This window comes from Bactrocera latifrons, unplaced genomic scaffold (genome assembly GCF_001853355.1).
Source record: "Bactrocera latifrons isolate USDA-ARS-PBARC rearing strain unplaced genomic scaffold, ASM185335v1 scaffold_0, whole genome shotgun sequence".
Taxonomy (NCBI): Eukaryota; Metazoa; Arthropoda; class Insecta; order Diptera; family Tephritidae; genus Bactrocera; species Bactrocera latifrons.
The window spans coordinates 566,184-593,036 of NW_017534406.1; the positions used below are offsets into that span (position 1 = coordinate 566,184).

The following is a 26,853-nucleotide window of genomic DNA, read 5'->3' on the forward strand; positions in this document are numbered from 1 at the left end:
GCAGGAATATAAAAACGCGTTGAGCACACCCACAAGCCTTGCCAGCAGACAGTGGAGCCTTTTAAATCTCACCATTAAATTACAACATGTTTTCGTTAAATTTTTCTATATTTGCTTATGCCACATTTGCGCCGTGTTATTTGTCTTTCGACGCGAGCTTTTTGTTGCCGCTTAGTTGTGATGTCATTTTGATTAACGCAAATAAAGTTTTTTCGGCACTTGTGGCGGTCAGCGAACAAAGCAGTTGCAGCCTGACGTGCTAGAGTTCAGAAAAAGTGCCAAAAAGAATTATAAAAATAAAAAAAGAAGCTTTGGAAAAAAAAGTGGAAATCCGGCGTGAAAATGTGGAAACTGTGCTTTAAACTTCTAAAGAAAAATTATTGAATTTTTTCTATCAATTTTATTGTTGCTGACGTGCGATGTCGAAGGTTACCTGCTGGCTGCTGTCGGTGCTGCAGCTACAGCCCGTACTAAAGGTTGCGTATACGCCACGTGCACTGCAATTGAAACGCCTGTTATGAGTTATTATTTGCGCGTAAAGCCGCATTAATACCATTTTTTGTGTTTGTGTGCATGTATGAGTGTGTGTGCGTGTTAACACACTCAATAATCATGGCTTAAAGCATAACATGCTTGTCACATATCAGCGTTATTTGCCTGGCGTATGCACAAGGAGTTGTGCACAATTTTAATGAGCAATGTTGTAGCAAGCAAGCGTATAACTGTATATATGCAGCATTTATAAGCGCTTCGCGAAATATGTGCTTATATATGTGTACCATATATTTACGCTGCATGTATTTATAAATGCGCTTAATTGCAGCGCCCACTACTTAACAAGCGTCATACAGAAAATAATCACATTAAAACCGCGAGTATTTAAAATTTGTTGAAATACCGTTGTAATCAGTGGAAATTACATATATATATGTCAATAATAATTCAACTGTCATATACATGCGCGGCAGAATTATAATATTTAATATAAATATTACAGAAGTTATTTATTCAAGCGTATTCTCTGTCGATATCTCCGTATTTATGCGCATTTAATATACATTTATTACAGCGAATATTACGCATTTAACCCACTAACCCAACATTAACACGATGATATATTATATCATACATTCATACTCATTAATTTGCTCATTTTATAATTAATCTATATGGATTAAGCCTTCTGTTTTCAATTACTGTTCGTATTACAAAATATTTGATATTTATTTGAAATACGTAAATAATTATGTAAGTACTTATATAACAGCAATTTAATGAAATAACGCTCAAATAGTGATTCGAAATTTTAATATCATTTTGCTTGGTATTGAAAAGAGAACAAAATTTCGAGCCTAGAAACTGAGCTCACGGAGCGCTTTTTCACTTAAATGAAAAAATTTACCATCTTATTGTTTTAAACTTCCTTTGTTCGTACTTCTATATATACAGTAGCGTACAAAACCGAGCAAATGTTTACTGGTTTAACTTAAAAATGCCATAAAATATAAAAATATGCAAGTAAATTAAAAACAAAATATTGTGTATTTTATTCGTTGTACAAATTGTCATGCAAGATAACTTAAGATTGAAATATGAAAAAGTAAAAGAAAAAAATTAAAGAAATACTCAATTTTGCTGATAGAAGTACTGTTATAGTGAGCACATAAAAAATATTTGTTATTAGTTAAAAAAAAAAAGTGTTGAAGTAGAATGGGAATTCATCTATTCAAATAACCAGAAAACTACATATAATCGCATAGTAGTTAATATCGAAAAAAGAAAAATAAAAGTAAAAAAACTGAAATATATTACCAGATGCTTTCTAAAGTAACAGGGACTTAAAACAAAAAAATGGTGATGGTTTTTTTCGCCAAATCATTTTTTTTTTATTCAAAATAGTATCCTTCTGCTTCAATGCAGCTTTTTGTACGGTCCAAAAGCATGTCGAACGAGTGTTTTAGCTCATTGGTCGGTATGACTGCCAGTATGCCGGTGCAAACCATTTGCATAACGCTTTCCTTTCATGGGCAAATGCGTTTTTCCGAAAAGGAAGAAGTCGCACGGTGCCATATCGGGTGAATACGGAGAGCGGTTAATGGTTAAAATGTGATGTTTGGTCAAATAATCGGTCACAAGCGTCGATCGATGAAACGGATTCTGAGCAAATTTTGGTCGATATTCAATTTGTGCGGACCAAACCGTGCACACGCCTTTCGTAAGCCCAAACATGCAGTCAAAATGCGATAAATTGATGTTTTGTAGATGTTCAATTCCATTTCCATGAATTTCCATTATAATTTCGGCTAATTTTTGATGAATTCAGACAGTTTCGATGGAATTTCCGGTCATTCGAATTAAAACGTTTCGGTGAAAGTTTTACCAATTCTAAAACAAAGTTTAATGTTGACTCTTTGTTCGAAGCTCATTTTCGCACCGATAACACAAACATACTAACACTTAACTGCCGATACGCATTAAAAGCGTCTTAAAAAATTAAGGGCTCTGGACCAAGTATTGAAACCATTACGACTGCGTATGTTTGCGGAACGTGCAGAGCTGGGCAAATTTATTTATTATTATAATTTTCTGTCTTTTATGTTTGTCTTTGAGGTTAATTTTGAAGTTATTTTTGAATAAATGTGTTAAGGAATAAAATACTTTTCGTTTTATTGAATTTATGTGGTACATGTTCATATGTAAGTATGTAAATATAGTAAAATATTCATTTTCTTGGCAACTCTATGTAACTTTTCTGTGGTTCTTGCGAATTTTAAATTTGGTATTCAAAAATGTAGGAACTCAACAGTTTCAACAGTAATAAATTCGCTTTGAAAATAATTAATTACAACAAAAAACTGCGCTAAACAAGCGCAAACCACCATTAAGGTTATTAAATATTTATAAACATATGAAGCTGCTAGAAACCAATCTTTTTATAAACCTGGCTGATCAACAGTGCGTATACGTAACACCAAAAAATGATAATGTTTGCCTTTTGCTTACAACTCCAAGCAGTGGCCACTGCTTCATATTTCAACTATACATATACAAGCATAAATATATGTATGTTCGTTGCGTAAGTTTCTGTTTGTCGCCAATTCACATGCGGCGGCGACCGCTTGTGGTTTCCCATCATGCATACATAATGAGTGTGTGTGCAAATTGTTTGTGAATTATATTTTTTCGCTGCCMACGCCTTGTAATGCCAGTATGTATGTATGTTTGTATCGATTTACTCGGTATCCCTTACCAACACGGTTATATTCCGCTCTGCTTATTTCACTTGTTTACTATTTTTTCTCGGCTTGTTTGCAATTTGCTCGCATTATATCTGTAGCAACGGTCGAGCAGCTGACGGCTGGGTTGTATTGCGGAGCACACAGGAAACTAGAGTATTAAATCAGGGAATAAATAAAATGCGAAATCCACTGAGCGGCAAGCAAATTTTAATCCAATTCAATTTGCGGTTATTCATAAAATTCTATTTAATACACATAAGTGCATATATGTATAAGCCATAATCAACAACTTCCGCATGCGCACACACACAATCACACACAAACATTTTTTAAATATACCGGTGTAGTAGTGCTTACGAAGATTGTAGATTTTGTTCGCTTTTGGCCATGTTTTTCTGTGCGCTTCATTAAGTCGACAAAGTTTTTGTGAGCGCGTGAGCGCACTATCACGCCCACCGCAGCCGGTCGCTCATGGTTTATATAAGGCTACGCCCATTTTTATACACTCTTTTCACCAGCTCTGGCGCAGCACACCCACTCTGCTTGTAACATTTAATTTCAATTACCGCTTCGTCAATAGTTGTGTGCGTGCATGTATGTGTGTGTGCGAATACATATGTTTGTATGTGTATAAATAAATTTGCTTATATGTTTTCTCGGCTCGTTTGATTTTACATGCATTAAAATATTTATTTACAGCCACTTAAAAAGTAGTGTGCAAAAAGTGTAAACTGTTGCATACTTCAAGGCTTTAGTTTTTCACATAGACATGGTTTTCACCCTTTATGTTTCCAATTGAATATAGATTTAAGAAATTTTGCTGAAGTTTATTACTAAATTCTTCTTCTTTTTCTGTATTTTGCAGCTCGTCGGTGGCGAATTTGATATGGAATTAAATTTTGTGATACAAGATGCACAAAATATTAAACACATGCTAGAACTGCTGGATCATTGTCCGCCAAATCTACAGGTAATTGCTTAACATTAAACTTTTTTTAAGTATAAACATTAGTATTATGTGTGAAAGACAGATGGCTCTACCATACTAAAACCGATATAAAAATCCTATGCTTGATACATTCAAGTTCATAAACATTTGGAAATTTTATAGAATGATTTTCAAATAGAGTTCATAAAATGCTAAAATTATTTACAGTATTTGTTGGTACATACTTTTTTCTTTTTTCTGTTTTCTGCTTAGTGTATACTTAAAATGCATTTTCTACATAGTTTTTTATTTTCAAGTAATATTACTTTTTACTAGAAATGTAATTTAAGGGGTTAGGTGGGTTTGAAAATTTCCAAAAATCGATTTTTATTGTTTGCTTTATTAAACTCTACAATACCTCTAGAATATAGTCCTAAATTTTAAAGTGGATCAGAGTAATAATTTGTGCTTTAAAGGCTAGCTGTGCTAAGTGCCCTGTCTTTAAACGCGTTTCCCTCGAAACTGTTTTTTTAAAGTCGGTGGACACGATTTCTCGAAAAGTTAACGAGATTTACTTCGTATTATCTGCACGTTTTTGAAAAAATATTATCTAGTTATTGAGCGCAGGACTTTTTTTTTGTTTCATTACAACTTATTTTTCTGTCCAAAAAATGCCGAAAATTTAAAAAAATGGGATTTTTTGTTCAAAGTCCGAGAAAAGAAGGACAAATTCAATATTTTTTTATTTCCTACGTTCAAAAATGAGTTTTACATATGTACTAACAGAATATGCTTGGTTTTTTTAATTTTATATGAGAGACACCCAGGGAAATGCAGTCTCAACGGCGGAATTTTCAACATTTTTGTATCGAAATTTCAGGAGATATTGTTCGAATATATACCTTTGATATAACGTATTATATTTTTCAAACATATGATTGCTTGTATTAAAAAAAATCGTAAAAATACCTTTTTTGTACCTTTGAAACCCACCTAACGCCTACGAAGGATGGCAACTCTACTTTTTGATATACCACATTATAAGCAAAAAAACTAACATTATTTTGAAATGTTTTTTATTGTGACATGCAGTTTTTGTAATACTAATTCTTCGTTATTTTTTAAGATAGGTGGCAACTCTGCAAAAAATGTTTGTCATACTTCCCTTTACTTTTATTCAAATACAAATACATATATTTTCGGTGTATTCTTTTTATATAAAAAATCCCGTTTCCAATTCTCTGTTTAATATAAAGAAATTATAAACTGGTGGCAACTCGTTCAAAAAATTGTTGCAATAAACAACTTAAAATAACTTTTTCGAATTAACTTTTATTTTCAAATACTATTAGACTTTTTAAAATTGTTATTTTTTACACTGATGGCAATTCTACTTTTTTATATTCAACATTATTAAAAAAGTCGTAAATGGATCATACATCTTTCTGCTTAATATAAAAAATCTAAGACAGTTGGCAACCCGTTTTAGATATTTATGTTATAGAAAGCTTGAAATACCTCATCCACGCCTTAAATTTCAAGTAATATTATATTAACATATTTAGAATTTTTTTTTGAAAAAAGGTGGCAATTCGGATTTTGCTATTGCATATTATTAAAAAACAGCTCACAGTCGTTGCTTAAAATGTATAAGGGATATACATATTTTGTAGAAATTTTATTTTTCAAAATAAGTAGCAACTTTAATTTTTATATTCCACACAGCTCACATTACGTTGCTTGAAATTTAAATGACAGTGACATAAATTTTTTATAAATAAAATTTTTTGTTTTTATTTTGTTAACTATGTGGCAACTCTGCGAAAAATATATTTGCCATTAGGAGTGCTTTAAGAAAATTGTTCACACTTGGCAACTCTATTAAACTTTTCTGTGATTCTGGCGATATTTAATTCTGGTATACAAAAATGTAGGAACTTAACAGTTACTATGGGCATAAAAAAATAGAATAAGCAAATTCAGTTATCAACATTAAAGTCAAAGGGGAATGTATGCAAAACCAGTTTTCCAACAGGTAAAAATGTCAAAATCACAATTTTGCAAAAATATTAAAATTACGGTGCCGATAGTACAATACACAGGTGCACCTCTGAGGCACACACATATTATACATTATATATGCAAGAAAGTGTGTTACTTTAAAAAAAAAAAAAAAGTCAAAGTTACATGAGCACATCGAAATTTTCGACACGTCACCAGCGGCGTCACTGCAAAAAGGTGTAAAGCTCACCGTAAAAAGTGCGTGTTTTTCTACTTCTCCAGCGGATGTGGCAAAGTGGTGAGCTGGCGGCATAACTGTATTTCCTGCAATAAAGCGCACACGCACGCACGCGCGGCACGAAAAACTTAAATCACATTTATGCAACATAAAAGTAAAAGTTATTTATTTGTCACACACACTTTACCATTTTCATAGTTGTTGTTGTTGCTCACCTGTGACGCTAATTTGTTATGCCAAGCACGACACATTGACGCAAACGTGAGCGGCAAGCGCAAGTGTGCCAAAGTGCACCGCTGTATATCTATATATTTCTGTATGTGTGTGTGTTTGTGTATACTTGTTTATGTACAGTTGTATGTACATATGTATCTATATGAGTTTATGGTGTTACTTTGGTCAAGTGGCAGCTAAGTTGCGCTCTCGTGGGTATGAGCAGATATAATTTACTACTTTCTTGTGCATTCGTTAGCCGTAAAGAGAATTTATTGTCACCGACGCTGCTGCTTGTTGGCCCCGCTTTAGCCCTCTGTTGCTGCGGTGCTGCTGGATTTGTTAGCGCTCTCGATTTGTAAGCGTTGCAAGCATTGTTTTAACACACTTGCCACACTTGCCATTCGTGCCACGTTTACTACATTTATTCTTGTTGTTGTTGTTGTTGTTGTCGACCATGTTTTATTGTTTGTGCCGTTATTGCTTTTAACAAGCCCGGCTGTTGTTACTGCACCTTGACTTACCGTTAGTTAGGCAGCATGTTGCCTATCGCCTTGAACGAAATGTTCAAAAATCACAAATCGCCTGCCTACAACAACAACCCCTCCACCCTACCAGCAGCGCTGACAATTTTACACTTTTTGCTTTTGCTGCTTCCTTTTATGCTTTCATTTGTTTGCCTTACACTTGTTCACCTGCCAACAACAGTTATGTTGGCCGTAACACTAACGGTTACAGTTAAAGTGGTAATACAACCCTTTTGCTCTTGTCCTTGTCCCATTTCCGCTTCAAAAACTTGTTACCTTTGTAATTGTTGTTGTTGTTGCTTGTTATCTTGTGCCTTGGTGTGGGTGTAGCCTGTCTGAACTTGACGTTTAACAAACGTGCCAGCGCAAATGCCCAGCGGAAGCTACCGGTGTGTTGTAGTTGTTGCTACTGTAAAGCGTAGCAAACATTGTGGCTGACAAAAATTAACGCGCCTGATTTTGTAATTCTTCATTATAACAAATAACCGTTATGCAGGCATTCGGTTAGCTCGCCTTTTCAATAGTTTAGCCAATTAAGTTACTTAACTGAAGGCAACTGAGTTCCAAATAGATTTGGTTTTTGTGAAGCCAAGCATTTGTACGAGTAGATATAAATGTGTGTATTTTAGGGTAGTCCTTGAAATCGATAACTTCTTCCTTACAATATCACCACGTTATTTGGTTTTAGCAAGCGCAAATAAGGCTGGCGCACGATGAAATTAGTACAAGAAACAGTTTAAATAGATTCTTTCATGTACACGTATTGAAAATAAAATAAAACATTTTGTTTTTTACAAAAATTCATTTTGTGTGTAAATTTATTGAAAATACTTTGCGGATTAATTATATTTTATAAATAATTTAGCTTTTTCCAATATACCTTCCATTTGTCTTTTAATAATATATTCCGAAATAGTTTTGCTTGATGAAAATCAATTTTTCGAAAAATTGCTAGTAATGTCAGCAACTTGTTTTGTGCTCTTCTTAACCCCTTTCACCAGCCCCCACATCTTTCGAAGGGTCTGATTAGATTTGCAAATACTGACACAAAAGATATATTGTTCTTCTCATGCCACTCAACTGCCAATTTGCTATAATGGCCCATCCAATTCAGGCCAAAGAAATGTGGACACCTCAGTTGTTTTAGGAGTGACAAAAGTCGCTTCTGCAAGCACTTCTGGATATATAAATTATATAATATATATAAATTAGTGAAACTTTGTCTTTTTTTGTATGTTTAAACTCCTCTTGGACATTGCCTCTGTGATGAGCAACAAAAAAAAAAAAAAAAAAAAATAAAAATAACACATGGAAGCTGAAAAAAGTCCCTAAGCATATATGTACATATGTACGTCTCATAATCCATAATCCATAATGCAGCAGCTCGATATTTTGTTCCTCTTTTTAACGTAAAATGAACTTTATCACCTTAACTGCTTTATTACACGCGACACGATATTCGGGCAAACATTTGCTGCTCTATCAATTTTTTTCATGATCCAATTTGGTTTATCGTTATAAAATCAAATAATTTTGCACGCACTTCTAGTTGACTACTGATTTTGAACGCACGACGTAACGAATTCTAATGAGATTTGACGGAGGATTACTTTATACATACATACATATTTTGTATTTTTATGTATCATGCATCGCCATCTTAATATTTAAAAACAAAAACAAATTTGAGATTTTAAAAATTGACAAATTGCTATATGTGCACAAATGTCATTATCCGCAATCCTTACCTCTAGAATAAATGTTCAACGTGCGTTTTAGGATATCACCCCTTTGATATTAACAATGTTTCACAGAAAGTCGTAAACCTTATGTCTAACATTAATGTGGGTGCTACCCTCAACTTCAACGCCTTTGTAACGCGTCTTCACTTTCTTAATTGTCATCAACGTTTATTTTCGTTCACTTTACAATATTTCTTCTTCTATTTAAGGACACCCCTGATGAATATTTAAGCATTTTTTCCAGTTTTTTGCACCAAACATAGAGTAGATGTTTCCAGCGTTTGTCTGGTATGTAATAGGACTGACAAACTCTGTATACGAGGTGTGTTCAAAAAGTATCGCGAATTTTGTGTTTTTTCAAAAATTATTTATTTATTCATGAATATCTATTTTGTTCCCTTCAAAGTAATCCCCATGAGATATTATACACTTATGCCAACGGTTTTTCCAATCTTCGAAGCACTTCAAAAAATCATTTTTTTTTTTATCTTCTTCAGCTCCTCCTTCGATGCCGTCTTTATCTCGTCAAGAGAAGCGTAACGTCGTTCTTTCATGGACCTCTTCAGTTTAGGGAACAAGAAAAAATCACAGGGGGCCAGATCTGGGGAATACRKTGGCTGCGGCATCATTAGTGTGTTGTTTTTGGCCAAAACGGTCGCGCAAAAGCATCGATGTGTGAGCAGGGGCGTTATCGTGGTGCAAAAGTCAATTTTTGTCACATCTTCTCGGCCTTCTGAGAACATTTTGTACCACCGATGAACGTTGCTTCGCTCCAAGGTAGCTTCTCCGTATGCCAGAGTCAACATTCGGAATACATGAAATGCATGAAATGAACATTCAAAATGGCCGAGCTTGTCGGCATAAGTGAGAGACATGAGTACCAACATAACGCCACAAAAAATTCGAAATTCGAATATATGTACGTAACCCGCGAAAATTCAAAATTCGCGATACTTTTTGAACACACCTCATACACTCGCATAATAAATGCTAATAAATGTCAACCAAGTAAAAAAGTGTTGCATATTTCAAGGCCTGTATTACCGGTTCATACTGACGATTCTTCATACATATAACTGCTAATTTTTGTTACTTGGGAGTGATATTTTGTTAAAATACGAAAAAATTTTAATGTAGGCAGTTTTTTTATAAATAAAAGAACATTATCTTAATTTTGATCGGTCAGTTTGTATGACAGCTATATGCTATAGTTATCCGATATCAGTTGTTAAGACAAATGAACGCAAAATTTCATAACGATACTTTAAAACTGTGAGACTAGTCCACGTATATAGGTGGATAAACAATGGTACATGGATAAATCAGCACTGTTCGTCATAATACTGATTTATGTACTCGGGTATACTTTATGGGGTCTCCGACGCTTCCTTTGGAATGTAAAAAACATGTGTGTTATTTAAAAAATATATAAAGGTTTTACAGCAGACAATGAAATTAATGCAATATTAAGTTAGTTTAATCAAAAAAACTTCATCTATAAAGGACACATCTAGAACCATTAATCCAACTTTACCTTGAAGAGAGCAATCTTAATTTTAAAGAGACTAAATGCCGAATAAATTCAATGAAAGAGAATTTTGTAGTGCTTCTTTCTATATGCACCCTATTTTTCGTTAAAATATATAATTTTTTCCGTCTTTATTGAATGTGTTACAAAAAATATACTTTTCATGTTTTAATTCCACAAAATCTGCACTCCTAGCACTCCTTCGTCCGAAGTGAGTTCTCTCAAAACACAAATGCGTGTGTGTAGCACTGAATTAATTAGCCGATACACAGACATACAAACATACATGGCAGCGTGTACATAATTAAGTGGTTAACTCATTAGTCATGACTCACCGCTGCGTATAACCAACCCACCGACAGATCCATACCTAATCAACTACTTAACTAAAGTACTGACTTACTGACTCCATTATGCCGGGGCATTCTACAACTTGCTGCGTCGCTGAAGCTGAATCAAAGCATACTGTGGGCTGTATGTATATTGTAGGGTGTCAAATTTAGCGATTGCTTTTAATATAATTTCATGCGAACCAAACAAGTACAAATACAATGCGACTTAGCATTTTGGGGAGTGACAAGCGGTCCTCACTCACGGTGTTAGGGTTAATACCCGTTTGCTTCTCGGTCGTTTGTTGATTGCTTTGTGTGTAGGCTTTTAGCCATCTTTGCTTTGTGGTTGTCAACTGCTGTCGACAACAGACTTTACGGGCAGCAGTGTGTCAGTTGTACGCAAATTCAAACATCACCACCAACAGCGCTGCGGCTGCAGGAAGTAGTCAAGGGTACTGTAGGGGATTCACACAAATTTGCCTGAGTTTTTATTGTTATTATTTTAATTTTATAATTTTTTATTTTTTTTTTCATTTGTTTTGTGACATCTACAGCGAGTGCTGGAACTCTTTTACCACGCGCCGCCAATTGCGCAAACTTCTGTGGCGTAAATCTTAAATAAGTCGGATTTTTTTTAGGCCGTTAAGGCGGCAAGAACGGACTGGAGGTTTAATTTGTGATTTGAAACCTTTTGTTTTGTTTAAGTGTTTTATTGAATAAGTGTAAGAAAATCGTATGCGCTTGTGCTTCGAACTTAATTTTCTAAGATATTTTTGTTTTTAATTTTGGTGTTTAAATGTGTGTATGGAATTATGTACATCTTTTTGGGAAAGGAGAATTATGCATGAAGTTTAATGAATGAATTTTGAAATACATGCACGATTTTCGTTCGATAGTTTCATATTATACTAAGAATTTTGGTTTCCGAGAAGGCCAGCTTTCAGAAGTATCCAGTTCTCCTAAAATATGTTCTTACATTTCCAACGTTTTCTTAACCGAAACCTCTTAACGCTAGATCGCTAATCCGATTATGTAAGGAGAATCTCCCAAAGCATTTTGTTTTTAGAAGTTTCCAAGATTCAAAGCAATCACCATTATTAAAATTTATATATAATATATATGTATATCTCAGAAACTTGTATATCTTATAAAAACATATATTTATTTGTGACTATTAATATTAAGAAAGTATGCGGCCGCATTATTGTGCTTCCAAATAAGTCTTACCCAGTAACTCAGTGACCCAGTGGCAAGCCCAACATTTTTTTTTCCACTTGGTCTTTCAAACTGGAATATTTAAAGCCGTGCATCTCGTCTTAACCGCCTAAATGTTAGACATTTAAATAGCCTATATTTCACAGTGCTTTCATCATCCATTAATAAAATAAGTTTGTTTTGAAATCAAGTTTTTTCTGACCCGAGTTTCAAAAGATCGTTGCTACAAACTAATCAGAAATTGAGATATCGATTTAAAATTTTGCACATGTTCTTTCTTAATTTCTTACTAAGGAGATGCTGATTAGTTAAAGGCGGCGATATCGGACAACTATGGCATATAGCTGCAATACAAACTGAACCATCAAAATTAAGTCTCTGTAACTTTTTTAATTGACCAGATATTTTTATGATATTTAGTACCTGTTAGTACTTGAGGCACCACCATAATCGCCAATGAAATTATTCAAATCGGACCACTATATCATATAGCTGCAATACAAACAGACCGATCGAACTCAAATCCGTTTATGGGAAACTTTTTTATTCGATCAGATATTTTTATGAAATTTAATACAAATTACTATTTGAGATGTCACTATAATCTTCCAATTTTTTTTTTCAAATCGGACAATTATTTCATGTAGCCGTCATACAAAATGGCCGTTGGAATTCAACTTCTTGTATGGGAAACTTTTTTATTTGATCAGATATTTTTATGAAATTTGATACAGGTTATTATATGAGTCATGACTACAATCTGTACAAAAATTTTTCAGATCGGTAAACTATATCATATACAGCTGCAATACAAATTGTAATATCAAATTAAAGTCTTTATATGGAAATCTTTTTAATTTGAAAAAATATCGAAACAAATTTTTCCATAAATTATTAGCCTCTACAATCTCCGCAGATATTGTTTAGATCGGATCACAATAGCATACAGCTGCTATATAAACAGATCGCCCAAAATCAGGAAAAAAAATTTTACACAAAAAATTACAAATCGTTGCAGTCATTGGTCAGACGTTTGTCTGATGAGTAGTATTAATGCGCGCATTGCGTTTATCGCACTGATGGCGCGCTGATGCTGAATAATCGCTACTCCGCGCTGAGATGCTCTGCCCGCCATTACCGTTTCGAATTTCTCATCATAATGCGCATTTTATTTTGTGTCCGTTTTTAATTTTTTATTTCGCAATCGTTCACCGCTGGCATTTATGCAGTTATGCACTCGCATACTTTATACTATATAAAATTTGTTCTTCTTTTTATCTAACTTCGCTCATTCCTTGCAATATGCGCGCTATGCGGTTGCATTAAAAATGCCACATATTATTGCTGTTGTTGTTGCTTCCTGCATTCAACTGGTAGCACAGCATCATTTCATTCGCTCTTTTTTCCTATTTATGCCTCAGCTCCTACTTCCAACACTGTTGGCTAACTCTGCTCGGCCATGCCACACGCCATCGGTGAAGGTCATAACATTAGCCATGTAATAACAATTTCTGCTTTCATACTTTGTCCAGCTGCTTTATTTATGCCATTTTGTTGCATTTTTCATTCAGCAGCTGGACGGCTGCTTTTGGCTTCGTCTTTTATTACTTCTGTTTTTCTGTGGTGTGTTTTGTGCTGTACTTTGTTTGCTGAAATTGTATGCCGACAGCTGCTTCAGTTGTCCGCCAAGGCGTATGATTAACTTTTATGTACAAAAATGTTTCCTACTCTCTCGTTGGTCAGGGTCAGGTTTTTGTGCTTTGTTCAAAGTGTTTTGCGCTGGTAGGGCGAGGTGTTAAAGTGAATTTGATTTTCATTAAAAGTAACGGCATATTGCAGCTGAACGGTAAGTTTTTATAAGTTAGGCAGGTTTTTTTCTTGCTTTTGTTTTATTTTTATTTTGTTTTTTGTTTGATGAGTCCTTGAAGCTACAAGTTTGTTATGTAGAGCATGTTTAGACGAATTTTTTTTTTTTTGCATAATTTTAGAAACATAAGAAAGGTCAAATTGTGCGAATGACAGTATGAGGCTACTGTATTTCCAAGTATGTACCTTGTCATTAGATTACCTAAAACTTTAATGGAAGAAATACACCACAACTCTTTAGTGCGGCATTAACATTAAGCTGATTATTTTGCTCAAACGGATCGTTTTTGAGTTAGGCCTGAATTGCTTTTGCGCTTGTTAAAAGTTGTTTTCTTAGACTTGATGGTTAACTGAAAAGTTAAAAGAAATATCCTCTATATTTTGCGGTCAAAACAATTTTCTTTATATTTTGCTCTTAAGCTCCTCAAAATTTCAACTTTTGTCGATGAAAAACATTTTTCATATAATAGTATTAGTGAGAGTATCTAGTACCCATCTGAAGCTATATCATTTTCTTATCTTTCTGGCAATTTGTGGACTTCAAAAGAACTGAGTGAGGGCTTTTTGATTCGACCGGCACATATGCTAGACAGAAGAAGTAACGTTTGCGCTATAAGAACTTCCACACCGGTGTTTTCCAAATAGTTTTTATCCGGTCTTACAACATGAGGTCGAACATTGTCCAGCTGAGAAATCAAACGCGTATCTGCAAATTCCTTGCATTTTTCGACAATCGCTCTCTTAAATTTGATAAGTTGTTGTCGGTCACGTTCCTCAATAATGCTTTCACTCGGTTTTAGAAGCTGATAATACAGCACCAAAAACAGAGCATCACTTAGGCGACATTGATACCCCGCTCTGCCGCTGATTGGACTAATCCACCACCTTTTGCATTTCATGTGTGTCATTAAAGGTTGTTGTAATTGATCCATTTTACATCGCCAACCACAATCCGATGCCGAAACGTAGAAGTCGTTAACGAATATTAACTGCCTATCTTGACTTATAGAAAGGTCCCTTGATATATCCGGCAACTGATCATCCGATCACGGTCTAACTGGGACTTCGGAGACCTGTCTTTTCATAAGTGAGAAAGAGAATAGAATTCGCAATTAAATTTCTCTCTTTAAGGATATAACTATGCTACTTTTGATCTCTGTCATAAATCTCGGAGTTATCTTAAATAAAAAAACTTAGCTGTCCACGGCAAATACATATCCAAGTGAGGTCATTATTTTAAGACCTTCGAACCAGAGTTATCGTCACTAAGGGCATATTATTATACTTGACCTTATTAACTATCTCGAGTAAAATTTTCAATGCGACCGAGAAAAACAGATCCATGATGAATTCAACACAACGTCTTCATTCCCCAGTAGCGAAAAATGTATTAATGGTGCTAGGATCGATAGTTTCAACGATATTTCTACATATTCACTGATGGAACAAAGGGTGAAATAGGAACAGGAGCGGACTTCTGCTATAGCACAGACACTAACCAGATTATCAGCAGGTCGTTCCGTTATTATCATATGGGTACCCAGTTGTAAAGGAATAGAATGAAACGAAAAGACAAAAGACAAAAGAGTTGACCCGTTCTGGGGCGGCTGAAAATACAATTCGCCTAAGCTGCCTAAGATCATTCAACTCCTTCAAGGGTTATTTGAAGCAATGGATCCTAGAGGAACACCTCTATCCTGAGACATGGCAACGCAGGTCAAACCACAAATTCGCTTTTTGGTAGTGTTGATGGTGGCAGGTTAAAAAAGCTTCCACTTCTAGGCAAAAGGAAACTTAGTACAATTATAGGGTCGTCACAGCGCATCTACTCTTACGATCGATCCCAACTTCAAACAATTTTAAGTGTGGATTAGGCAGAATGCAGAGCAAGTGCTGAGGCAATTGAGACACTGAAGCATTATCTTTATGATTTTCCAGTATTCAGTTGAATGAGCCAGGATATATTCCATGATTTTCCAAGCGTGAACTGAAGAAACATTAGGTAGTTGGGATGGAAAAAAATCAATTTTTTATCGAACTAATTGAGGATAGAGCTTAATTTTGTTAGTACATGGCAGCCTTTGGAACTAATATCGGCTTAAGTGCGGCCGCCTAAGGTCCTGCGGCCGAATTTTTAAATAAGCCACCATCAAATGTAGGTTCGTTAGCTTGCCTTCTATAATTGATTGATGATACGAAAACATTTTAATTTTTGCTACAGAAATTTGAGAAATAGTCAACGATGTGACCGTTATATTGGTCATATTATTTGTCCTCTGAACTATTAAATTGATCGAACAACATTTAAATTGCAAAATATTTTTGAATACAAAACAAAAACGGAGTTCTACGCTTCAGTGGAAGTCATTTCTGCATGACATTATTCAAAGTATGTGTGTATGTGTATATCTTTGCTTCTCTTTAAATACTCCCTTTGCCCGACAAGCGCCTTGTTTATGTTGCTTGTTACTTATTTTCCGAAAAATTTTGCGAGCTTAAGCGTATTTGTGCTTAGCTTATGCAAAACTTTGCGTTTATTAAGTTTCTTATTTACACACATACACACACAAAGAGAAACACTTCAAACTAACAGCGCTCATCGCGCTCAAAGCGTTTGTTTGGCATTGCAAACTATCAAAACTGCTTAATGCAAACTTCCCTTACAAAATACACTGCACTCTTGAGTAAACTTGCCAAGTACACGGCTACACTTAGTTTGCTTGCAAGTAAGTATATGTATTTGAGTGTGGAGTCGTAGTAGTAATAGTGTTGTTGGTGTCAGCAGTGGTGGCAGGCAGCTACTTGAAAGTCGCTAAATTGTGCAAATATTGGCACATACCGAAGTTGATCTTACACTTGCTGTCCGCAACGCTAAAATTATGCATAAATATGTATGAGTTTGTATGCGTATGTGTGTGTGCGAATATTTTACTATTTTGCATTTGTACGGCAGTATAACATGAAAACTGTCACAGTTGCTTTGCGGCGCAAGTAGCGCTTAAAGTCAACAATACTAACGGAGAGTTGCTTCTATAACTGTATAAATACATATCGCTGTATATATGTATATGTGTGTTTGTATGCTACACCACCGAGCACGCTCCACTCAAGCTAGTCGCCTTAATATTGAAGACATGGCAATATATTTCGCTAACGAACTGAAAGCAAACAAGCCCCAGACACACGTACACATATATACATGCTCCTATATATAACTATATAAACTCCTACTGACACACACTCATTTGTGCTATGTATAGCAGAGAGTAGTGTTCTGTTGTTTTTCGGTTTTCATTAGCCACAGCTTTGCAGTCGAAGTTTCCTCGAAGCGCTTAATTATTGAAGCCGAGCAAAGTCGGCAGGCACTCAGCCATGTATCCATGTGGATTTATAGTTCGCACATTCAACCGTTAGAACTTTTAACTATAATATACATTTGCCACTGATTTTATTGCACTCACTGTAGCTTGTAGTAACAACAAATTCGCTGCAAAAACAAAAAACAAAACCAGATAAGAGAAATGAGAATTTAAAAGAGGGGCAGCACATTTGTTCGGCTAAGTGCTTGCTTAGCGAGAGACATTGACATTTTGAAATGTTAAAGTAAACGACGTGGCAAAGCTAAATATACAGGGTGTTCCTTTTAGTGGAGCTTATTTAGTGCGATCGCCATTAAATCAGTTGCCGAACCAACTGTCAAACTAGCGGTTTTTTACGGTGAAGCTTTTCGAGATTATAAACAATTTATTCATCAGGTTTTGAATCATTCGAATGAAATTTATTACGTAGTTGCATTTTGATAAACTATTGACCATATTACTGTGATCAAATTGTAAGGTGAGTTTTGTCCATTTCATATCCTTCAAAGTAATCGCCTTCCGCTGCAGTACACTTATGCCAACGAGTTTTTCAGGCATCATAGCACTTAGAAAAAGCCTCATCTTGATGGCTGTCAGAGCCTTCTTCGATTCAGCTTTTATATCCTCAATTGAGTAAAAACGGTACTCTCGGAGTGCTCATATAAATTTGCTGATTAGCCCGAAGTTAGACGAAGGTAATTCAGATGAATGCGGTGGTTGCGCACGATTTAGTTAAAAATGTGGCGAAATGACCACGAATAACCAGTGCAGTAAGAGATGGTGCATTTGCTAAATATATTCAGACATAGTAAAAATCGAAGAACTCACTCTTAGAACTTCACAAACCGACACGTATCTCAAATATTAATGAATACTTTAACGTGAAATTTAGCATAAATGTCACTAAAAGTACCACCCACTTACAGAAAAAAATTTACCGATTCGAAAAACACACGAAGCATAAATTAAAAATTCACCTTTCAATGTTATCATAGTAGTATGCCGGAATCGGTCAGTTTGAACAACTATATCACATATCTCCCATATAACCGATTATTCAGGTTCTTTAAACGCCTCCGGACTTTTTTGTAGACCCATAGCCTCTGAGGCATTTCCCGCATAAACGCTTTTATAAATAAAATTATTCAGGTATCCATTCCTTAAGCTACATAAGTCTTCAGGTATGAGACCGTTAAGCTGGCCAAAGACCGCAGATAAATATGCGGTTTTAAATAGTTCCCTTTACTATTGGCATTTGCTTAATGTTTATCGCTTTTTTTATAACGGTGCTAAACTGTTATTATTTTTTCATAAATGTTTAAGCGCTTCATTAGCATAAATTAATGAGTTCGTGCAATTTATAGCGTTGAACACATACTTTTTGGCCATATGCATATAAATTTACACACAATTTAAAAAGACTCAAGATCGGCACATAAAAAATATTGTTAGTTTTAGTGATTTTTGAAGTCCTGAAATTTGAATGAAAAGAAATGGGTGATTTCTGTGTTTTTAAGACTTTCTTTCCACTTATAGAGCACCATTTTTGAACACTAAAAGTAGTTGCATAACCAATTTGAGGTTATGGAAAAATGTCAATACTCTATATTTGCAAAATATTAGTTTGATCAAATAAGTACAAGAACAGATGATTTTTTTCTGACCATAGTTTTTCACTTGATATTCCTGACCCAGCGATGCAGCAACTTCTTTAATCCGTCTTCTAAAAACAGGTTTACTTGAAAACTGCAAGTGGCAAAAATCAGAAGACTGTGGTAGATTGGGCACCATTTCGTAGTCTAATTCGGTTTACTTAGTCGTGACGTTAGCGAAGTTATGTGCGTTGAGTTGCCATAATATAAAGTAACTATATCTTCGCCAAATGAGGCCACCTCCATATAACTCGGTGACAACTAGGCACGATAATTCGGTGTAGTAGAGTTCTCAGAACGTTTCTACAAGTAGTCGATGAGGATAACACCTAGTTATAGCGGCAGAAAACACTCCTGAATTAATTTCTAGGGATGGTACAGAGTAAACAGTTCTTGGCCGGATAAAAATGTGTTGCCGTTTCGATTACTTAGACCCAACTTTCATGTGAACTGGATTACATCTTGTCAATAGTCGCTATAATTTTTCTGCCTATTGAACAGTCTTTGCCTTCCTCGGTACAGGTTCGCTGATTCCTTGGCTGATGGTATTTACCAGCGAAAGTCGCAATAAAATCATAAGTCCGAGCCGAGAATGTACTACACGAAAGCGTCATCGGGCGGTGAAAATAAATACTTTTTGGATCACCCTGGTACTCGTATTCACGTATATAACTGACGGCATTGCCAACACATCCTTTTCCCACGATATCATAATAATAACAAGCGATATTTTCATAATGAAAAGATGTGGGTGTTGGCTTTCTTAGCCATTCCAATAGCAACAACAATTCAGCATGTATATGCTACAAGCTGCTGGCAATAAACGACGACCATATGAGTGAGTGATGATAGTGAAGTGAGAGTAAGGAAGGCATCAGCACTTGAAAGCAGCTGTTATGGTGGGTGTGCCGATTTGATGGAAATGAGAAAATTTATTCATATTGAATTTTTTGAATTGCGTGCCACAATTTCGTAATAAGCAGTATGTACGTGTGGGTGTGTGGGTGTGCGTGTGGGAGCTGTTAGCTGGCAATCACGTGCATCAAAGGGCAACAATAACAAGAAATTCACTTTCGAACATTTGCCAATAACAGCAAGTGAGGTTATGTGAGGCAGAGTGACACACACACACACACACTAAGCACTTTCCTAAACAAGTACACTTACATATACAAATACACATGCATATACATACATAGGTAAATGTGTGTGGAAAACATATGCAAAGCAGCAGCAGCGTGTAACGCCTCCGCAGCACTAGCTGTGCGGCTTTCTTGCCAGTCAGTGGTGCTGACATTTTTGCTGCCAATACTGCCGTATTTGCTTATGTTTCCAATTTTTACTTCGATTTCTTTTTCTCACTCCTTTGCACTGCCGCTCGATGCTCAATTTGTGCTTAGCGCAGACTTCCGCACCGCTATCCGGTTTGATGGTGCCTGCTGTGGTTTGTAAGTGCGAGTGTTTGTCGATTTCGCACGAACACACTCACACACTCATATAAATGAGCGTTCGCCTGCTCATTTCCAACGACATGTCACGCATTTCAATCGCCACATAGCAAAACTAAGAGTTGAAAAAAGCACACACACACATACGCACCGAAAAGTTGTGTTACGCTCCCTTACTGTTGTGACCGGACGTATCCTTCAACTCTATGCAAATTGCAAGCAAAGTAGCTAAACCTTTCGCGTTCAAACGCGATGTTGCCATTCGCAGCGCCGTACTATCGTGTTGTTGTTGCTGGTTATTGATGCGAAGGGGGATATTGGAAAAATCGTTGAATGTATCATTGCATATATGTGTTCGTCTGTATATGTGTGCTTTTTGCACCACTCGGTTTTGGTTTCGGGCGATAATCCAGTAAGGCGTAAACTTAAAGCTTTTCCTTATAAATTCAATTTAGCGCACACCCATGCGGCAGCAAAGATATCCTGAGGMCAGCAAGCAAGTGTAGCGTATGCGCAATATATTTGGGAATTTGCTGTGATTATTTGACTTTTAATATGGTTTTTCTCCACAGCACTGGTAGTGGAGAAATGTCATGGTTGAAAAATACCCGAAATTAAACTTAATAATACATTATGCCTATAAAGTACTAATGGTTGCAACTTTTTCAAAATTGTTTAATAAAAAAGTTTTAGTGTGCTCAACATTGATTTTTAAACATACAACTGGAAATATTTTTTAATAGGGTTGCCATTTTTTTAAATTTATTAAATAGTAAAAACTATTATATGAGCATCAAATTAACCAATTTTATAATATACAAAAGTACGTCGTATTTAAAACAAAGGTTGCCATTTGTTAGGAAAATCTTTTATCTATACTTACTTTGTTAAAGGAGAGTTGCCACCTGTTTAAATTGAATAAAGTCGATGGAAAACTATTTTTATGAGCATGAAACTACCAAATTTTATAATATACGTATTTAGACAGGATTGCCACCTGTTAATACATATCTTAATAACTTTAGTAGATTTTTTAAATAAGTTTGAAGCTTGTGTACTTAACATGTGGCAAATGCAATTCTTTAAACTAACTGTTTTCAAGCAGAGTTGCCACCTGTTTTAATTCTATAAAATCGAAAACTATTATGTGAGTATCAAATTACTCAATTTTCTAATCTAGATATTTAAAATAAATGTTTGCCACCTTTTAAAAAAATATATTATCTAGCTTGTGTGAGTGTATTCTTAACATGCAGCAGATACATTTCTTTATACTAACTATTTCGATATTTTAGATAAGATGCCATCAATAAGTCGTGTATATTATAAAGTTTAGTAAAAAAAATCCATTATTCTTTCAAAAGTTGACTTGAATAAACTATATTTCGCGTTTCGCATTTTCTTCAATTTCCAACAAAATCGATACATGCCTGAAGCGGATGTTTATTGCTATGTGGGCCACTGGCAATGCCTGCAATGACGCTCTGGAAGGATTTGCTATGTATTTGTTGGAATTAACAGGAATGCGTCTGCTATAAGCTTCATTCCTACAGCTAAGCTTTCCTATGGTTTCAATGATAGTGACTGAATGAAATTACGCTCAAAATTGCAACAAGTTATACCGCTAAGGGGTGCTAATAAAATGTTAAATTTAACGCAAAAATAATGTCTTTTCTAAACTCTATGTATATTATCCGTTCCCTCTAAGATTCAATGTCCTTAATGTAGACAATTACATAAGATGTAAATTTATCACCACTCTTTAATCTACAAAGCTCGAAAATTCTTCTTAATAAAGATTTCGAAGCTCTTGTTAATGATGCGTCAGTTCTAGAAATCAGAAATCTCATTATTTTAATATATAGGACATCAAAAAGATAAAAGAATACCACGTAGATCCAACAGAAGAAGTGATAGTAGTGTAGTGTTCTAATGATAAAATCTCTTTTCCGAAATTATCTTCCAAAACACTAGATTGTAAGTGGTGTACTTGGTATCCATGCGTTCGGATCTTGTGCATGACTTTTTTCTGGAAAAACTGATTTACAAGTAGAAACTCAAGCTACTCAGTAGCTTGTGATAAATCATAATATATTGATCTTCTAAAAGTTCTCAAATTTATACATAGTCTCCCAAATTATAAGCCCTTAATACCTTACAACATGGCAAATATATGCTTAGTTTTGCTAAATATTCTTTTTATACCCTGAACAAACTATATTAAGTTAGCCACGGAGTCTGTATCAACAAGAAGGTTTAGCCATGTCGGTTTGTTTGTAAAATATCGATCAGAAATTTTGCACATTCTTTTTCTTTCCAAAAAGCTTCCCATTTGGCAGAACCGCCGATATCGGACTACTATAGCACATACAAAACTAATGTATTTCATACAAATAAAACCATTAAAATCAAGTTCTTATATGGAAAACCCTTTTATTTGTGTAGGTTAGTATAGCTTCGTTTTCTCCTGTTCATAGTCAAAGCAGAGTTTAAACACTGGCAATATATGCTGATCAACTCAGCTAAAAAATTCACTATAAAAGCACAAAAGTTCAAGGAAGTGTTGTCTTTCAGCGAGAACTTAATTTCTCAAAGCTCTAGATACCATTCAGCTGAAACCTTAATCCTTGCACAAAGGGATAAAAACCAAATAACCATTTATTACTTTAGTCCACGCCATTTGATGTGCCTTTTCGGGTGTGAGTGGAGAGAGCAAATCTTACAAAAGAATTTAAATCACTTCCATTTCATAATCCTTTTATTAAATCAAGCTCTGAAAGCTGCAGGCTTGCTTTTTCTTAATAAATTTGTCAGCGCTGTGTCATGAGCTTGTTTACTCGCTTTAGCGCCATTTTTATTGTTGTTATTGTAGTCATTGCTTTACATACCTTTTTTTTGTTTTGGTTTCAGTCTTCTCTGTTAATGCATGAATGACAATTTAAAGCTGCTGTGATGTACCAAATAATTTATGGCACACTTTCGCAAGCGCCATAGCCAGCTCCAGTACGCGGAGCAGCTGCCTATGCTTTATGGCAAAATATTCGCGTGATGCGCGCTCGGCGCGCTCATTTCCAACAAATTAGGGTTAAATGCTTGCCACTCAAACAAAGTGTGTCTGCGCAAACAAATTGCCGCACAAAAAAGTGTGACGCCTCAAACGGAAGGAGCGCGAAGCGAGAGACACGCACACACAGCCAACAACCAACAGCAAATGCCACGAAATTGCGACAGCATGCTGCAACAACAAAAGGCAAATTGATGGAGCACTAAGTCGGCACAACACAGAATGCGGGCGTGAGAGCGTAATTGTTTTCTCCGGCAATTAAGTGTGGCAGCGCAACGCGCGGTATTCGGTTACACTGTAATGTGGCATGTGGCAGGCGGAAAATTGAATTTAATTTTGTCCAAACGTTTTTGCTTTAAATCAATTCCAATATTACACAAATCTGCAGCTTGTGAAATGTTTTCTACAATTTTTTAATGCCGTTATTTCCTCCTTCAATTGTCCACAGTCTTCGCTTGCAATTGCCCCGTTATGTTGTTGCAAAGGAGGCAAATCGTCGAAATTCGTTTTAAATGTTAATTTTCTTGTCACTTTGGTGCACCCTTTTTCGGGTGGCTTCGTTTTTTTTTTTTTTGTTTTTTTGTCGATTTTCCGTTCCTTTTTTCGCCATTTGTACACGTACTTTTCTCACAAACCGTTGCCCGTGCACACAAATTGCATTGTGCCTGTGTGCGTTGCCCAAAATTTACATACAAATTGAATATAAAATAGTTAGTGGTGTAGTTGCTTAAAAAACAGTTGTGTCGCATGCGAGTAGTTAATCGGGAAAGGAACAGCGTTGCATTGGCCGCACAGTATAGAGGAACATAATAATAAAAAAATAGAGCACAAAATTGAAAGCACAGAACAAGTCAACCTTTTTTATCAGCATCGTTTGTGTTACATTTTCTAAATGAAGCGTCCGTTTGGGTCTGCCCATTAAATTTTATCGATAAATAAGTAAAATATTTTATTCAAATTATTTTCGTAAATTAAATTTGAAAAGGCTGGCATTTATTATTTTTTCGGAATTAAGCTCAACATTATACATTTTATATATAATAATATAAAGGAATATTGATTCTGGTCATTTAGTATGCCACGAACTCCGTAATTTATCAATATAACAGTTTGCTACCAGTATCTCAGTAATCTGTATAGGTGTAATAATATGGCCGTTAGTGCAGCTAAGATTTACGTTGTTCGATAGTTATCATAATTATTATTAATGTAATTATGTTCCACTTATATTAGAAGTAATATAGTAACTGAAATTTTGTTTTCTTAGCCAAGTGCGGTGTATCCTGAGTTCGATACCCACCAAAGCGTTATGCTCATAATATGTCATTTAAAGAACAGTGAACATTTTAATTAACAGAGTAAATTTCTGGCATGAAAATTCTGCTCACAACAAAAAAGAGCTCAAGACCATGGTCAACTTGAAATGGCCAATTATAAAAGCGATTATTACAGGCAGTTTATTCGCGCGAATTTAGGTTAGGTAGGTAGAATTGCTATCTGAGAACGCACTAAATTCTTCAGGAGACCCATTATAAAACCAGCGGAACTAAATCGCCCCAACTCTATTGTCTCTTCTCTGAACCAATACGCACTATTGGTGAAGTTCATCAGTACAAAAGGTTTTATCTTTGCCACCTTCGAAACATTGTCAAGAAACCTTGTACCAATAGTTGCAAAACTTTTCCTCTACAATTTGCATAGAACAAGTTATATATTCAAATAGATCTTCTTCTACCTCTGACAGCTTTTCCAATAGCAAAAAGTTCCTAGTCTGCTGGTTTGTCTGCCAAATAGGGAGTTAGTACTGCTACCAAAGTTCTTATATCATTACTTTTGAATTTTAATAATGGGCATGTGCGTCCCAATTCCATTCACGCCATTTTTGCCTGTTTACCATAGTCCACTGTTAGGGAGGTGCCTCGCTCTGGTTACTTTGTTTGCAGCACAGTGACTAGGGACAACACTATGCCGTGGAACCCACTGCAGGTTTATCTTGAAATTGAATGTAAGATCTACTAAGGGGTCAATGTACTATTTCATTGTCTTTAAGAAAAGTTTAAGGGAATTCGGTGATTTCAAAGATTCTGAATATATAAATATATTCCTTGTTGTGAGCATAATTTGTATCAGAACAAGGCATTTCTTTTTAAATGCTGGGATCTCCACTTAGTAGACACTACTGTAGCCTGGTAGAGGCAATATTGGTATCTAAGTTTGCTGAAACGACACCACTTACAACTCGATTCACTAGTTTCGCTCCAGAAAAGGGTAGAAGCTTCACCAATTAAAACTATGTTTTCAAGAATTGTCAGATTTTGAACTAGACTGGAACCACAGATTGGAACTTACACTTAAGAAAAAAGTTGTCCAATCAATAATTGAAGTTTTGTTCATCAAGTGCGTATTTTGTCCTTTCAGTGACTGTGTATTTGACAGTATATCATATGCAAAATGCTTGTTTGTATTAGAATAAAATTAGTTTTGTAAAATCACACAATTACTAATTAGACATCTGGCAGCATGACAAAAATGAAAGGACAAACGCTTTAGCAGTATCAGCGTTATTCTAACTCGCGCTATTTCCATGCTATTCAAAACAAAAATTACAAGAACCCAACATCTGTTTTCTTCACAGAGAAAGGAAGTGGTTTTCATGTAAATTTGATTCCAAGAATTAAAATATCGTTTTCTCTAAAAACTTTCTAACACCAATCAAAAGCACAAATAAAAACGCACTTGTTTTATGTTTTCACAACAACAACTTGAATTAAAGACAGTCACTCAGTGCTCGCTTTCGATTGTCAACAACAGCAAAAATTGAATTATGAAAACAAAGAGAAAAACTTTCGGTGTGACATGAATTGTTAACGCTGGTGGAGGTCATCACAATGGCAAGCACAGCTTTATCATTGACTTTAGCTACTTGCTCAACGACACGTCGCAGCCAGCGCCGCGGCTTTCGTACTCACACACGCAGCCGTTGAATATTCAAATTAGTTTCTGCTGAATTTTCATAAAACTTATTATTCTTTTATTATGCAAAATGCTGGTGTGCTGAAGCCTACAATTTCTTATCACACCCCGTGCGCTTCTCTGTGTCGCTATGTGGAAGCCATGGCAGAGTGGCTGTATGATTTCTTTGGACACGAAAGCGTGCTTATAAAGAAGCAATTAATTCTGACAAAGTGAAAATCAAGATGATTGTGAAATTGCTAATTGGGCAGTGCCGAAAAATTATCAAACGTAGAATTAATGCAACTTTGAAGGCTTTAATTTGGAATTAATATGTGAAATAATTGTAATTGTATTTGCATTTCGAATATATTTTATGTCTTTCGGTTGAATATATAATAAATCTTTTTATTTCCTTTTGTTAATCACAGGAATACAACAGCCATCGGTGTTTTTTCCACATATAAAAATAGATTGGGAAACAATTTTCATGTCAATGAAACTCCACAGTGTATCTTCAATGCCCTGATGATGATATTTAAAACGAGT

At 35.3% G+C, this 26,853-nt stretch overlaps 1 protein-coding gene across 1 annotated transcript in view; it reads left to right on the top strand.

Moving 5' to 3' along the window:
* Positions 1-26,853, top strand: part of LOC108969826 (neurobeachin) — a gene marked incomplete in the record, with an annotated part of 552,891 nt that overhangs the window by 411,991 nt on the left and 114,047 nt on the right. The window contains 1 exon segment of the mRNA XM_018934817.1: positions 4,105-4,209. Within this exon segment, the coding sequence (XP_018790362.1) occupies positions 4,105-4,209 (105 nt within the window).